The 15,221-nt window shown below is 35.5% G+C and overlaps 3 protein-coding genes across 6 annotated transcripts; 1 reads left to right on the top strand and 2 right to left on the bottom strand.

Moving 5' to 3' along the window:
- Positions 1 to 409: 409 nt before the first annotated feature.
- Positions 410 to 3,495, bottom strand: LOC140790294 (uncharacterized). 2 transcript variants are annotated; one of them, XM_073140311.1, is made up of 5 exons: positions 3,231 to 3,495; positions 2,461 to 2,608; positions 2,089 to 2,330; positions 868 to 1,039; positions 410 to 793 (listed from the first exon to the last, which is right to left on the bottom strand). In XM_073140311.1, the coding sequence occupies exons 1-5, from the start codon at positions 3,347 to 3,349 to the stop codon at positions 638 to 640; spliced, it is 837 nt and encodes a 278-aa protein (XP_072996412.1). In that variant the 5' UTR covers positions 3,350 to 3,495; the 3' UTR covers positions 410 to 637. The 2 variants fall into 2 exon arrangements, with proteins under 2 accessions (XP_072996412.1, XP_072996413.1); XM_073140312.1 differs by having other exon boundaries at positions 2,476 to 2,608.
- A 358-nt stretch (positions 3,496 to 3,853) lies between these two features.
- LOC140790293 (L-2-hydroxyglutarate dehydrogenase, mitochondrial) lies at positions 3,854 to 7,654 on the top strand. Its single transcript, XM_073140310.1, has 6 exons — positions 3,854 to 3,973; positions 4,096 to 4,445; positions 4,685 to 4,966; positions 5,329 to 5,765; positions 6,352 to 6,511; positions 7,067 to 7,654. Exons 2-6 carry the CDS (start codon positions 4,164 to 4,166, stop codon positions 7,220 to 7,222), a joined length of 1,317 nt encoding a protein of 438 aa, XP_072996411.1. The 5' UTR covers positions 3,854 to 3,973; positions 4,096 to 4,163; the 3' UTR covers positions 7,223 to 7,654.
- A 195-nt stretch (positions 7,655 to 7,849) lies between these two features.
- Positions 7,850 to 12,197, bottom strand: LOC140790295 (probable U3 small nucleolar RNA-associated protein 11). 3 transcript variants are annotated; one of them, XM_073140313.1, is made up of 10 exons: positions 12,057 to 12,197; positions 11,869 to 11,962; positions 11,694 to 11,784; positions 11,508 to 11,599; positions 11,335 to 11,428; positions 11,167 to 11,246; positions 10,188 to 10,271; positions 9,068 to 9,167; positions 8,284 to 8,372; positions 7,850 to 8,194 (listed from the first exon to the last, which is right to left on the bottom strand). In XM_073140313.1, the coding sequence occupies exons 2-10, from the start codon at positions 11,922 to 11,924 to the stop codon at positions 8,191 to 8,193; spliced, it is 690 nt and encodes a 229-aa protein (XP_072996414.1). In that variant the 5' UTR covers positions 11,925 to 11,962; positions 12,057 to 12,197; the 3' UTR covers positions 7,850 to 8,190. The 3 variants fall into 3 exon arrangements, with proteins under 3 accessions (XP_072996414.1, XP_072996416.1, XP_072996417.1); XM_073140315.1 differs by having other exon boundaries at positions 11,869 to 11,957; positions 12,057 to 12,193; XM_073140316.1 differs by lacking the exon at positions 7,850 to 8,194 and having other exon boundaries at positions 8,280 to 8,372; positions 12,057 to 12,193.
- Between the last annotated feature and the right edge of the window lie 3,024 nt (positions 12,198 to 15,221).

Genomic DNA, 15,221 nt, shown 5'->3' with positions numbered 1-15,221 from the left:
ATTAACTTTGAGCTAAGTTTTAAATGAGGCCCACACATTATTAATAATGGTTTAATGGTGAAATTAATTTAGCTCAAAGTGTATTTTATTGTCAAATATTCACTTAGTCAAATCCATGAAGAGAAGTGAATGAAAATTGACTCTAAAGTAGGTATCATGGCAATGGAAAATAAAGAAAAATAAAATTTAGTACCATATTGGATATTTGAGAAATGTTAGTATGGTATATAAGTAACAAACTTCTTATGGACTTTGGGCCCCAAAATGGGTACCTATTTTGTGGGTAAAGGTTACTATACAACTTAACTCACACACGCGCGCGCCGCCCGGCTCGGTTCGCACGCACGGGTCAAGTCCAATTTTAATTTTTTGCCTGATACGAGTTCAAATCTGGTTTGGTTCGGGTCAATTCGCCAACATCAGCTACCTTACTTCGATAATGGTTGTTGCAAATAATGTACTCACCACCACTTTGCAAGGCCCATTATTGTCGCTTCCCTTTTCTGAAGGATAAATGACTATATAACTCTATATACAACATGTATCCCTGCCAAATATATTTTTCTTAACCCAACTCAGAGCATCTGGTAGGCTTTTGCCACTGCACATTGCTAGAAGAGAGTACATGCACTTGATTTCACTTTGGAATGAGTTGCTCCACTGTGCGCAAGATGAAACCTTGTTCTGGAAGCCGAAGCGTGTATTGGTATTCTTCCTCCTCAAAATCCACCTTAGCCAAAGTTCTCTGATAACTTTCAACAGATTCCTTTGGATGCCCTTTTGCTACAGATGCCTGCATTTCCACCAACATGTTAGAACTTAAAAGCATGCTTATGCATAAATTTCAAGTTCATATATGGCACGGACCAAATGACTTTCGTCGATCTCAAAAAGGGAAAATTTCCACTCCCGAGATTCAGCTCCATCAATATATACTGTTATATCAGTGCACTTTGTGTCACGAAATTCCAATCTCTGCAGTCCAAAACCCACTCCAGCACCTATGGCTTTGATATATGCCTCCTTAAGACACCAGCACCTACAAGCAAGCCATAACAGCTTCATATCCTTGTGAATGACCCAATAAAAAAGGCATTGACTGTATCACACTCCTGCAGAGACTGATGTCACGAACTTAATAGAAAGAAGTCCGGTTTCGCCTTCAGTTTATCTAGCTATTACACATACAAGAATTTTCTCATGGAACTGAACAGAAAAGTTAAAAATGATGGTTTTGCAGACACATATGTGTAATTTTCGATACCTACTTACTCGGGAATATATAGACAAAAGTTATTAGAAATAAATAAAACACATTCTGAAGGATATATTATTTCACTAATAGTATTAATCAAAAACTGAGGAGAACTAACAGAACTCTCAAAAAGTTTGAATAGCACTCCAACAGCTATACTAATAGATGAAAGCTGCTTCTCATATCCAAATGCAAGAAGTTCAGAGCATATCCAGAACAGGATCATCAAGTGGAGATATGCAAAGGGAATAAAAAAGAAAGGAAGGCTTCAACAATTCTTACTTGAGGACAGATAGCATCAAGGAAGGAGACATACCTTGCATTGTGTTGATACTAGTAGACTAGCTACATATATCATCAGCATATCAACTTCATACTCCACAGTACAATTTCAATGATAAGTACCAAGAATGAAATATGCATGTTTTCATTATCCTAAGCTTCTATGGACAACTCCGAGCGCTTAACAGAGATCATGTAACAAATAGCTATCCTTATTCACAAGGATATTCTTCATGCGCTTCTAAAGAACATAAGAATACAAGGTAATAAAGATGGGAATTAGCTTCCTGTAGCCGGCTAGCTTAACAAATTACATGTGACTGTTTAGAATTAGGACAGAAGACCTTGTATTTTCACCAAGGATTTAGCATAGTTATTCTAAATTATACATAAACCTACATTGCAACATTCCCTATCATAAGAAGTTTGGATTCTAAGAATTCTCAAACTAATTTCATTTCACTAGGCAATACTAATGTTCAATTGTCCATCTCATCCATGTCGCACGCATAAAGTTGCAATAAAGAAAAATGGTTCTAGTAATATTTTACCTGTAGAATTCGGTCAATACAGCATCTGAAGATCCAGCATGAACAATGTTCCACCATTCCAAAATAGTGAAATATGACGAAAAGTTCTTGATGAACTCAAGTGCTGTTTCTTTCTGAGGCTTGCGAACAGAAACAATATCCAAGCCAACAAGGCAAAGTTGTTCAGATGCTATACCTACATAGTCTCCATGGTGTGATGTGTTGAAGTTGAAACAAGGGAAAAGTGTATTCTCTTCATATTTCTGCAAAATAAGCAAACAAAAATACTGCAATGAACAATCAGCAGAACATACTTTGTAACGTAAAAGAGGCAAGATAATGAATAAAGTTCTAATTGTAGGATATGAGATTTCAGTTGCCTATAAGACCAACCCAATCAAATAATACCAGATATGGCTTTCCCTCAATTGTCCGATGAATGGTTATCTTTTCAAAAGGAATACCAAAAACTTCATGCACAACTGAGTACTGCAGCAACCGACTGACCAATGCTCGTTTCCTGTCCTCAAACTTTACAAACCTATTGCGGTATGAGTTTGATGTAAAAGCAGAAAATAACATGCAAACCTATTTTACGAAGCCAATAGTAATTCAGAAGCATGGCAGGGTAAAAGAAAGTTTCTTATGTTCAAGATTTAACAAATTTAACCAAGCTAATATTTTTATCTCGAATATCTACTTGAAAAGCATGTTTAAGGCTTTTCTTCCTTTTTCTAGAATTCATACAATCTAGTGATCTACAACCATTTCAGCCAACTTAAAATCCTAATACTCTTAATAGAAAAAATTATTGAGAAAAGCTAGAAATAAGAACTGCTGCAATTTCATCTCAGTTTACACCAGAGCATAAACAACTATCAGTTAGCATAATTTAACATCTATTACATATATCATCACTTCAATCATCTATTAAAGCAAGAATCACTTTCTGGTAAATGATAAATAATCAACAGCTTACAAATCCTGCAGAGATGTTTAAAAGAATTGGAACTTCTATTTCTAATAGGTGATGATAGAAACTTCACATCTCTATCAGCTATTGAAATCAAAGTAGCAAAATAAAATTAGGTTCTATATGATTCATTTCAAACAACCAGCAATCATCTAAAACCTAGAACAGGTAAAAGATTGGAGCTGGTAACCTTGTGATCGCAGGCCGTTCATGCGGCGGAAGAAGCGAAGAAGCGAGGAACTCGAATCGCTCTTCCGAAGGATTCCACTTCGAGATATCCACCAACCATCTCCTCACTCCACTCTCCATTCTCGCTCACCCTCTCAGATTCCAAACCCTAAAAAGAAGACAACGCTCTTGCGCTCCCACGAAACCAAGCCAAAGGCGACACCTTGGTAAGCTACGACAACGAAGGAACACTTTTACTTGTCGTTATCCGCGGAGCAGCATATGCCCCATTGGATCAACTCAAGTGCAAATTCCTCTAGAGAGGAATTAGTCGGGAGAAAGATGGGTATCACTATCATCTAACTAACTAAATTAGGATTTATAAGAAGAAAGAGTTTGGGAGTTTATGTATTCTAAATTGGTCTAAAATGAATTTGACTTGGGTGGTGAAAGAATCAACTATGTAAAAAATATCATACAAGGTTGTGACAAAAGGATTTTAGACTCCCAAATTTAAAAATGAGTTCTATCCATCCATGATCATTTGAAAACCGAGTTGGTTAAAATTTTAGACTGATATTTAAATTAGTAAATACTCTCTTGCCATAAATTTTTTTCAGTTATTTGAAATTGCATGCGGCCCTAGTTTTTCTGGTCTGGACCTCCGGCAGATGCGCCGTCGGAAAATGGAAGTGGTGGATGTTTTCTGTGTGTTGTGCTGACGTATATATGTAGATACTTGGGTTCGGCTACGGTCGGCTATCTGTACGTGGAGCAAAGTTTTGTTTTGTTTTAGTGCCGTGGTCGGATAATGTTTGGAAAGTAGATCAGTTCGGTGTAATTTGGATGTACTTTTTTTTTTTCTTTTTTTACTCTCTGATTGGTAGCGAAGCTGCTGGGCCTTAGGGTTTTGTTGAAAGAAAAAGAAAATTTAAAAAAAGAAAAGGATAGAAGAATGCTGAGGTACGGGAGGGAGCTCGCAAAGTCGGCGTTCCGCCTCGCGGTGGCCACGAGATGGGTAGGATCCGGCGCCGGGTTTGGGGGAGTACCGAAGGAGTCGGCGGATGTGGTGGTGATCGGAGCCGGTGTGGTGGGGCTCGCGGTAGCGAGGGAATTGGCTTTGAAGGGGAGGGAGGTCTTGGTGGTGGAATCCGCATCCACGTTTGGGACCGGAACAAGTTCCCGGAATAGTGAGGTTATTCATGCCGGGATTTATTACCCTAGGAATAGCTTGAAGGTGAGGAGGATTTCTCTCTTTCTTTGGTTCAAAGTTGCATCTTTTTGTGAGATTTTGGAAGAAACCAAGATAAGATAAAAATCGTGGTAGTAATCCTCTGGCATCGTAATCTCTCTTGGAATTGGCACATAGATGCTTAAAAAGAATTTGGATAGTTATAGCTGCCTTCATACTTGTTAATGATACTTTTCTATTGTTCCTCCCTTATTTATATCAAATTTGGAATGGCTTTCCTATAGGCTAGACTCTGTGTAAGAGGAAAGGAATTGCTCTACAAGTACTGTGCTGAAAGAGGAATTCCCCATAAACAGACAGGTAAACTTATAGTTGCTACTAGTGTTGCAGAGATCCCAAAGCTGGAAGCTCTTCTGAGGCACGGAAAAGAGAACGGGGTTGAAGATCTGAGGATGATGGAAGGCTCTGAAGCTATGGATTTGGAGCCAGAACTGCAATGTGTCGAAGCTTTGTTATCGCCTAGTTCTGGAATCGTAGATTCTCATTCACTCATGCTCTCTTTGGTGGTACATCCTAATTTTTTTTTTCGTCTGATTGTGATGAACAATAATACATATCCTCTTCCTGCTAGCATTTACTCAAATTTGTCTGATATCTATGTAAATTCTCCAATGATCATGGTTTCATGGCGATGGTAGTTTTTAGATCTTAACACTATTTGACGTGTATCCTACAATATCTGCTGGAACGAGGTACTTAATCTTTTGGATGACCAAATGCTAGAGACGAGTAATAAGTATTTTTGTTATGAATATGTTTCTAGGATCCTTTTTTCTTGTAAAGAAGCACTTTCTTCTGTTTGTGTGGTACCTTTTTCAGAATGTGCAAGGTCGGGCAATATTCTGATTGGTGAACTACATGGAAACAGGGAGAAGCAGAAAATTGTAGAACTACTGTATCTTATAATACAACTGTTACTGGTGCCCATATTGAAGATAGTTGCGTACATCTCCATATTTCTGAAAGCAAGGAGCTTGAAAATCATCACGGAGACTCTCCTTTGTTGCCTCAGCTTATTTTGGTTCCAAAGCTTGTGATAAACTCAGCAGGTTTAAGTGCTGTTCCTCTTGCAAAAAGATTTCATGGCCTTAATGTGGCTGTTATTCCACCTGCTCATTATGCTCGTGGGTGCTACTTCACCCTCTCTAAAACCAAGATCCCTCCTTTCAGTCGCTTAATTTATCCAATACCTGAAGATGGCGGACTTGGAGTCCATGTTACTCTGGACTTAAATGGCCTTGTCAAATTTGGCCCAGATGTCGAATGGATTGATAGTATAGATGATATTTCAGGATTTCTGAATAGGTAAATTGACTGTGCTTTGTCTGCTGCACTTAATATTATCTTTTCTCTCTAAGCTTCAGAGTGTATTGCCTTGTATAATACTACGAAAATGATTCAGAAATGCATGATTTGAAGTCTCCTCTGAAGGTAGCAGCCTTTTATGTTCTATTTAATAATTCATATGCCGCATCTGATCTCCTTGCACACAAGCATGTAATAACTCGTGCAGTCTGCGAACTCATTATCTAGAATTGAACAAGAATGCAACATTCAAACTCTCAATCTTTGGTACTGAGAGCATCGTGTTATTCTGAAATAAATTTCTGTAACAAAAATACACACTTAGAAACAAAATTCCCATTTGTCTTCTCCAGGTTGTTTGACCCATTTATATTTGCATGTTTTCTTCAAAAAATGGTTGATCGGTTTACTGTTGCATTGATGTTTCCTGTTTGCTACTTTCCATGTATAACTGGACTATATTTTTTCCTCTCCGGAGGACACAGTATTTTTTATGCAAATTTTTATGACTTAGAGCATGTCATTCTTATAGTTTTTTTTTTAAATCTTCAATCTTCTGAAAATTTTCAGCTTGTGGGTCTTTCAGGTTCGACTATTCAGTCAACTTCGATCGTTCAGATCAATTCTATACAGAGATAAGGAAGTATTTTCCTAACCTAAAGGATGGTTCTTTGGAATCTGGATATTCAGGAATTAGACCAAAGCTTTGTGGCCCGCAACAAGCTCCTTCAGACTTTCTTATTCAGGTGCCTTTTTTCCTAATCTTAGAAGCATCTTCAATTTCATCTGATGTAATTTTGGCATTCATGTATTTCATTCTGGATAGATCATATTATAATCTCTTTCAGCGTCAATGTTGGCCAGAAAAGTTCTTACTGAGAACTGGAATTCTTTGTTAGATTAAAGAGAGACACTTCTAAACTGCAAATATGATGCATGTGAATAGCCAGTCACTCAGATGCTTCAGTTGTTGGAAAATGGTGAAACTATTACGAGAAATTCAAGAATATATAAAACCATGGTCATTGCTTATAGGTGGCAACTTCAGAAATTTGAATATTACAATGAATCATTTGGATTCTAATAACACATATAATTGTATTATCGTAGTAACTTTAGCTTTGACGATCTGGAGACAGATACATGTCAAAAATTTCAGACTTGTTAAGGGTAAATAATAATAGTTTTCACCTACCTTGTTGAACTATGTATTGTGGGTTCATTTTGTATGTTACTTTACCTTTTCCGTTTCATTTATAAGAGATTATTTATTCATGTCCATTACAAACACTTGCATGCAGGGGGAGGAAATCCATGGTGTTCCTGGAGTGATTAATTTGTTTGGCATTGAATCACCGGGTCTTACGTCCAGCTTAGCCATTGCCGAACATATGGTATCACGAATGACAGAAATCAGTAGAATACCTTTCACTTTTCAAAGGTTCCCTCTTCAGTAAGTTTCAGTTCTTCAGTTGTGCATCTCTGCTTCTGTCATCTTTTTTGGCCTGTCAAGGTATTTCTCTGAGGATTGGAAGAAATATCTCGTTTTGATTATCAAGAAAGAGATGACCATCCCATTCAGATTAGCAGTTGATTTGATCTGCCGGCTAGTTCCACAAAAGAATGGCATTTTATTCTTGAACCAAATCTTGGCATATTTTTCACTAACAAGGGCCTAATTTGTCTGGGGTTTCCAGTTTCAGCCCCAATTCTATGTACTTCAAGTCTGCAAGGATTAGAAGGGTTTCTTCTTTTGCCAGGGAAACAATGGGCATTTACTTGCTTTCTCTGGCCCTTAAACTCATTTTGATAAATTTATCAAATGTAATACAAATATTATTGTTGATTTTAGACCATTCCATTTATCTCGGAAGAATGCTATTCATTTCTTTGTATTATTTTTCGATTTAGAATATATATTTCTGCCATATTAGTATTTGTGCAAATGATCCCTGTGTCCAAGTATTGTAGTCCAACTCTGATTAGAATATAATCCACCCGAAGATTAAAATGTCATCAATGATGGTGTAGATTATCATTTAGCATAACCAAGTAGTATATCCTTTCTCTACATCAACAGAAAATGCATTGGACACGGCATATCTACTAGTAATTTTCAGTCTCTCAACATATTACAGAGCATCATGAAATACATAAATATCAACTAGGAAAAAACTTACCGTGAACCAGTCTCTCAACATATTTCAGACAATCATAAAAAAGCAAAAAACATAAATATCAACTTCAAAAAAAAATTAAGTTCTCATCTCATCTCAAAAAGGAGATGATGTATACAATGTGATTTGAGAGCTCTCGAGTGGGCATGAGATCCCACATAATAATCTTCTGATGTCAATACAAGATAATTGATCTGCCACAGCTTCAGCTTAATCTGCATATCTGATCTCACCGGTTGGCGCCAAAATCATCTGAGTATTTACGATTAATTATATAAATGGTTTTGAAACCAAAACTAGTGTCATTTGATAAAACAGGGAAAAAAGAAAGGACTCATTACCTCTTACGTTCTGGTCGCCACTTATATACGGGCTTGGTAGTTGGAGTGACTATTTCATCTTCACGGAGTTTACGCTTATGGCCAGATTTCTGTTTCATAGACAATGAAGGAAATAAAGGTCAGGCTAGGGCTATCAAAATAATCAAGCCGGCTCGATCAAGCTCGGCTCAAAAATGAGTTGAGCCGGGCTTGACCTTCAATATTATAGGCTTGAAAATAATTTCAAGCCAAGCTTGACCACAAGCCAGCTCGATCAAATAAACTCGATAAGACTCGAAATAATTATTCTATATATATGAGTAATATTTTTCATACTATACTATTTTTATTGTATTATAAAAATTTGCTTAAGTTTATTATTATGTACTATAATGTTATAGAGTCTAGTTCTAAAATTTAATTTTATTAGTTTATATTTTTAAATATCATATTATTTTAAGCTTGATTCAAGACTAAAGCAAGCTTAATTTAATTCAAGCTTGATCAAGATCGAAATTTGGCTTTAATGGATTAAGACTTAAAATTGCTTTATTAATCGGCTCGAGCTCGAAATTGGCTCAAGTTAAAATGATTTCAATTCAAGCTTAATCGAGCTACTATTGTTCAGATACAACATTTTTTTGTCCCTATGTCAATTTATAGTTAGAATGCAGATACCAATCGTTACTCTATGTTCTCATGCAACTGAGAGTTTTAGGCTGGATCAAGGAAAAATTATTCTGACTGAATTTATTGCTCTGACTACAAATTTCCAACACATGGAGATAGTAGCAATTAAAGAGACCTGTAATTCCTTTTGCAAAGCCATGTCTGCATGCAACTTCTCCAGCTCTTGGACCCGTTTCTTCCTTTCTTCTAGCTCCTTGTAAGAAGCAGCTGTCTTCCTGAGGTAAAGGAAATGATAACTAGTAGGCATTTATCATGCAGCATCAAAAAGCTGGAACAGGAGACCTTGGAATATAGGTTCAGTTAATGCAAGCCCCTTGTTGACACCCTCAAAGGGGGAAGGTCCAAAAAAATCCAAGTTTAATAATGCTATTCTTTATAGCTTTAGTTGCTTTACCTCTGAATGAATATGCAACAATATAAATATTCATGTTGAATTATGCACATTAAAGATTCTCATGGAGATGAAATATTGATACGACAGCTACAATGACTCATACTCCCAACAAATGTTGCATGATCAATATGAAACAAAAAGTTCACATAAGCCAACGATACATGTTTATCAACCTTAAATATCTAAGATCACATATCTCACATATGTCACAATTAAGAACTTCTGGAAGACTTTATCCCGGCTGCTTCTCCAACAATATTAAAAAATATATAGTTTTAGGTGCCGAAGCAAAGCCAGTCTAAGCTCTATACCATCCTTTCCCATAGCTTTAGATTTAAATGTCTCAGGTCAAATAATATTAACTTATCAGATAAGCATCTGGTACTATCAACAATCTGAGTTGATCCACTACCTGTCCCTTAGTTTCTTACTTTCTTCATTCCTTCAATAAGATACTTCTTGAGATTGATATATCTAATTACCTCCTATTTCTACATAGCTATGATCATCAGAACGGTTAAACTCCTGTTAAGATGTTCTCATTTGGTATTACATCTCCTACCTCATCAGGAAGAGAGATTCAGTCCTGCAAATATGCGGGATAAGTTGAACAGTTTTTTATGGTGCATTGCCCGAACTGCACAAAAACATTGATATGTATAACATGATAAATTGAACTGCCTACTAATCGTAACATGACATTCGTTCAAAACAGACACCATTGCTATTTATTTAAAAGAAGACTCCAAGTCAAGTGCTTGTAATGTCATTCTCTTCGTAACAACATCCAAAGCTATTTCATATCAAAAGCAAGCTTGCAATAATTTGTACATGTACGTACTTCTTTATACGACCTGGCACATTCTCCAAAGTAGGTGACTTGCTGGGTCCTGATATTCTCAAACGTACTTCTTTCGCTTCCTCCCTAATGTATTGTTTGGCAAGAGAAATCAGCACAGAAGTGATAAAAAGAGAATAAACACAGAAAATCATGAATAACTTACAGGTACATGACTTCTATAGCATTTAATTGAATATATAATTCTTTTTTAACTCCTTAATCTTCAGGATTTTTGTTTCTGCCTTATATTAGAATGAGAAGCAATAGGTAAAAGAGAAATGAAAAGTGACGCCAAAAGTGCAGGAAAGATTTGGAATGGATGAAAGCTATAGTTTGCATCTAATTACGTAAACATTAGTTTTGCAACTTTCGTTGCCCTCAATCAGAATATAGGACATTGTACATTATGAAAATTCATGTTTCCTAATCTTTGCAGGTAAATAATGTAGGAATTTGTAGACATATCATAACTCATATAGAATTATAGCCTTCCCATTGTTCACAGAAATTTGGAATCTCATAATCCCATCAATGAGAGATAAAAAAAGCATTCTAGATAAACAGTTTCAAATGTTAATTGTATCTATAAAACAGCAAAAATTTGTTCTAACCTTTTTTATACTCTTGAAAAAACAAGGCTCCTAAAACCTATAAATCCAACCATCTATCTTTTAGATGGGTGATATAAGAAGCAGAATGTAAAAGGCAAATTCGGTCATAAGAAGGTAAGTCTCTAATTTTATTCCAATTATGGAGACAATACATGTGTTATGGTACTCCAATCTGCAATTAATCAACCTCATCACTCTTTCCTAATTCTCACTTCCCTCCTCCAAAACAATTCACAGCATAGCAAGTAGCAAAGAGTTGATGCAATCCATAATGATGGGATATATCACTCTTTTGTTAGTTTAAAAACAAGGCCTTGTATTCCTCTAACTTTAACAGCATGCAGAACCAAAAGACATGAAGGCCTTACCTATCTTCGCAATAGTAGACATGGTTGTTTGGTGGTTGACTATCCAGTGTATGAAGCATCGAAGTTAGCCTTTCAATTTTCTACATAAATCAAGTACATAACATAAGAACAACAACCATTTCATGAAACCGGGAGAAAAATATGTCCAAGTAAATATTCCCAACACACCTTCTTCTCACTCTGAACTTTCTGAAGAACATATCCAATGTCTTGGGTCTTCATTATCATAAGTTCCTCTGGGGTGTACTTGTTAGCTTCACTCCTGCAAAACACGAGTTAGCCTACAAAAAAACTAAGACAACTGACTTAACTCAAAATTCAAGAAACTAAATTATAATTACTGTGGTCTATGAATTCCACCGACACTCCTCGTATTGACCATCTTGAAATAGAACTCATCGGGGTTCCTATTTGCCGCCTTTTCCTTTAGTTTCTGCAAGAACCCAAATGCCCAGATCATATACGATACACATCAATCATTAACAAAACTTGCAAGAAATCATTCTAGATAGGAAAATGGTTTCTACCCTTAAAGCCTCTTCCTTCTTATGAAAAGCTTTTGCTCTCAAAACATAGTCTTTGTGCTTCTCCAGAAGCCCAAATTTCTTCCTCGCTTGCCTGCCATAAAAAATAAGCAAATTCACTCAAATTTCCGCTCAGCGGATACAAGTCCATAGTAAAAAGGAAGCATCATTCACTCACGGCTGCGCTCGTTCTTTGTGAGCCCGTCGAGGGATTGCATTCCTCAGGGACGACATTGCGGAGAACAAATTCTCAAGCTAGTACAGTATCTATTCTGCAATAAATCCAAACCGGCATCAATCTTTCCACACGGATTCCATACAAAGCAGCGAGAAGAGGAGATTTAACAAAAGTGTCCTGGATTTTACCTCTTACAGAACAAAACACGGATTCCAGAGAGGGAGGTCTAGACGACGGCAACGGCAAGGAGGCCGGAGAGGTGGGGGACGGCGACGATGATGGCTTCGGAGATGCAACTTAGGGTATATTGTAGTCTGCGGCCTTCAGAGAGACACCCGGAGAATAACGCAAACTAATGGAAAGCGGGTCCGGGTTGGATCAGTGTCGGATCTGGATCAGAATAACGGATATCCGATGAATCTGAATCCGTAAACGAAAATTTTATTATTTATATATGTATATTATATCCTTTTAAACTTAGCATTTATATATATATATATATATATATATATATATATATTGTCAAAACATTTGATTTTTTTATAAATTCACATAAATCTCTCAAAACATAGCAAACTGTTAAAGATTTCATCAAATTTATTACAAAAAGATATAAATTTTTATATTTATATATATTTCTTTGGATTAAAGATAGCTACGTCTCTTTGGTCTGTTAATATAAAATCTATTATAAGGGTACATACGTAAATAAGAAACTTCGGAGCCGTATACAATTACCTTGCCCACACCGAGTCACGCACCAACGGGTTCGACTCGGTTTGACTCGTCCTTTGTTAGGGCCCTAGGGAGCACCTAGTACTTATTGGGCCACCTAGGGTGAGGCCCAGCCCAATAGATGTTAGCTTAAATAACTAAATAAAAATTCTTATATTTTATAACTAGATAATAAAATATGGATAAAGTGATAAGGGTGCCTTATTTGTATTTAAGATATCTGAGTAAAATTATCCTTAAAACATCCTATACATGAATTAAGATCTCAGTTGATTTTATAAATAATTTTTTTTATTAGGATTCAAACTGAATAGAAAATAGATGCTTTCCTTTCAACAGTTCTAGTTTTATACATGTTATAAATTAAGCTCACTATATATATTTTTCATTCTATATTGACATAAAGTATTGCATCGTTCTAGTTTGACAAGACACTCAAATAATTACTTTCTTTTGTACGTAAAGTAATCGTTATATACTAAAACGCTAACATCTATTATTCTAGAGATAGTTAATGGATAACGAATTAGTATTCTAGGAGATTGTGTCTAATATTAGACGACTTATAAAATATCTCATATTCTGTAATCTATAAATTCTTATAGTAAATTAAATTATCGACATCAAAAGCTTCGGTGAGTCAGATAAGTGACCAACAATGTATACCATTCATTTAACACTTAGAGACACGCATTTTATCTATCATCTACTCACATGTGGTAACGGTGATTGGGAATCTACTAGTAAGGATAAAAGCAAAAAAAGAAAGGACCATAGACAAAAAGAAGTATCAACAACTCTTATGTCCTTTGCAGTGAACACTATCTTCATAGTCCTCCAATTTTCTTATTCGACATAACATTGCATCGCTGTGATGTTTGTTTATTGTAATTTTGTCACCATCATACAGACTTCTCTGAATAGGATATGTAATAATTCAATTGGTCTGGTAAATAATAGAGCAGATAAATAATTATTCACATATCTCAGTTCTAAAGATCACGAGTTTGTAAGTTAATTTTACGATAGGCAAATGAGTTAATCATCACGGATATATAAGCTAAACAAGATTATTGAATTAATTATCTCTAAGTAAATGTAGGATATGAGATAATAAATGTAAATTTCCCCGTAGCATGTCCATTAATTGTCTATGAATTCCTTTTCAGAGAGTTTATTTTCTAACTGGGAAAAGGATAGATGTGATATGATTTGGTCCCAACTTTGGAATTGTCACATATTTATTCGTTTCTCTTACTTTTGATCATTATTTTCGGTTTATATTATAAATAAATTATAAGAAAAAGTCACTCTTAAACCGATATCTTTCGGATTTGAACCAATTTAAGCACATCTTATTCGTTTATCATATTATTATTATTATGACTAACACGCGTCCAAATTCTAAATTCTACGCGAGCCAGTCGTACGATCATTGTCGGGTCAAAATTGGACAAGAAAGGTAGCAGATCCTTTTGGGTTCGATATGGCTAATAACATATGTTATCGATTATGAGAGAGATGGACAATTAGGTAGGCCATTGTTACGTAATAGTTGTCTTCTTCAATTCTTTTACGTTACTAATGTTGTTAGTATTCCATAATTTTTTCATCCACGTGCTACGTTACATATAGTGTTTAGACTTATTTTGATTCATTTTTTTAGTAACGTTGATATATATACTAAACAGGCCTAGTATTTTAGATAGCATATAATTAGTCTATGAGCTTATATTCTATCTACGTAAAAAAAAAATGGACATTTAACTAAGACTCAAGCCGTCACCGTACTCTAGTGATTGAGTTCTATTAACTTATGAGAAATAAATTTAATTTCCCTAAGTTGGAGTTTTTATTTAATAGATTTTTCAATGCATTAAATATAAATTTTAATCTCCTCTTGTTTTCTAACAACATTGCTAGGCAATAAAATTTCAAATGACTATCTTACTCTTAAATTTTTTTCTTTTTTAAAATAAAAATAAAATGGTCATCAGAGTGAGTAAAAATTGATCATACTGAGGACCTGCAGGACTAGAGTGACGTTATCAAATTTATTTAAGAGGTTTTATATAATCGAGGACGTCAATATACCACGAAAAATAAAAGTGGAGATTATAATTTTAAATAGTTTAATGAGTAGATTATTATGTACTGAAAAATTAAGACATAGAAAAATACAAGGAGGCAATCAACGAGCTCGTAGTACAATAGCAGGTATTGGCAAGTGGGATTCTCTGATTAGCAAAGTAAACAAATAGCACTGGAAATATATAATATAATATTATACAAATTAAGAAGTTGCTTACGTTTTCTAAACAATAATTAAGCGTACACTTGTGGGCCATTAATCAACTACGTGAATCAAGAAATAGCTCTTAAGTAAACGATACGTATGCCTAATGCTCTTTCTTTTTAATGTTAATCTCCGAATCTATCTCGTGCATGAATGCAAAGGATACGAACGAGTGCGTCCAACCAAACACATTAAAAATAACACAGAGAGTGGGGCCCAAATCTCTCTGGCCGATCTTAATTTGAGCCACCGGAGAAGATCTTCAATTTGGAAGCCTACGTGGCCTAAGAGAACTGATGAGAATTAATTGGAATTGCCACAA

Source organism: Typha latifolia, chromosome 6, assembly GCF_019914945.1.
Source record: "Typha latifolia isolate L0001 chromosome 6, TyphaL0001v2, whole genome shotgun sequence".
Taxonomy (NCBI): domain Eukaryota; kingdom Viridiplantae; phylum Streptophyta; class Magnoliopsida; order Poales; family Typhaceae; genus Typha; species Typha latifolia.
The sequence above is the reverse complement of the archived record's forward strand: the minus strand, read 5'-3'. Positions and strand labels throughout refer to the sequence as shown.

Coding starts and splice junctions, on each gene's coding strand:
- LOC140790294 (XM_073140311.1), bottom strand. CDS start 3,349: ATGGAGAGTGGAGTGAGGAGATGGTTGGTGGATATCTCGAAGTGGAAT. Junction 2,331..2,460: donor ATCTGGTATTATTTGATTGG/GTTGGTCTTATA, acceptor CTTATTTTGCAG/AAATATGAAGAGAATACACT. Junction 1,040..2,088: donor GTATTGACCGAATTCTACAG/GTAAAATATTAC, acceptor GCTTGCTTGTAG/GTGCTGGTGTCTTAAGGAGG.
- LOC140790293 (XM_073140310.1), top strand. CDS start 4,164: ATGCTGAGGTACGGGAGGGAGCTCGCAAAGTCGGCGTTCCGCCTCGCG. Junction 4,967..5,328: donor CACTCATGCTCTCTTTGGTG/GTACATCCTAAT, acceptor ACATGGAAACAG/GGAGAAGCAGAAAATTGTAG. Junction 6,512..7,066: donor CTTCAGACTTTCTTATTCAG/GTGCCTTTTTTC, acceptor ACTTGCATGCAG/GGGGAGGAAATCCATGGTGT.
- LOC140790295 (XM_073140313.1), bottom strand. CDS start 11,924: ATGTCGTCCCTGAGGAATGCAATCCCTCGACGGGCTCACAAAGAACGA. Junction 11,247..11,334: donor AAGTTCAGAGTGAGAAGAAG/GTGTGTTGGGAA, acceptor TGATTTATGTAG/AAAATTGAAAGGCTAACTTC. Junction 9,168..10,187: donor GTGCCAGGTCGTATAAAGAA/GTACGTACATGT, acceptor CCTTTACCTCAG/GAAGACAGCTGCTTCTTACA.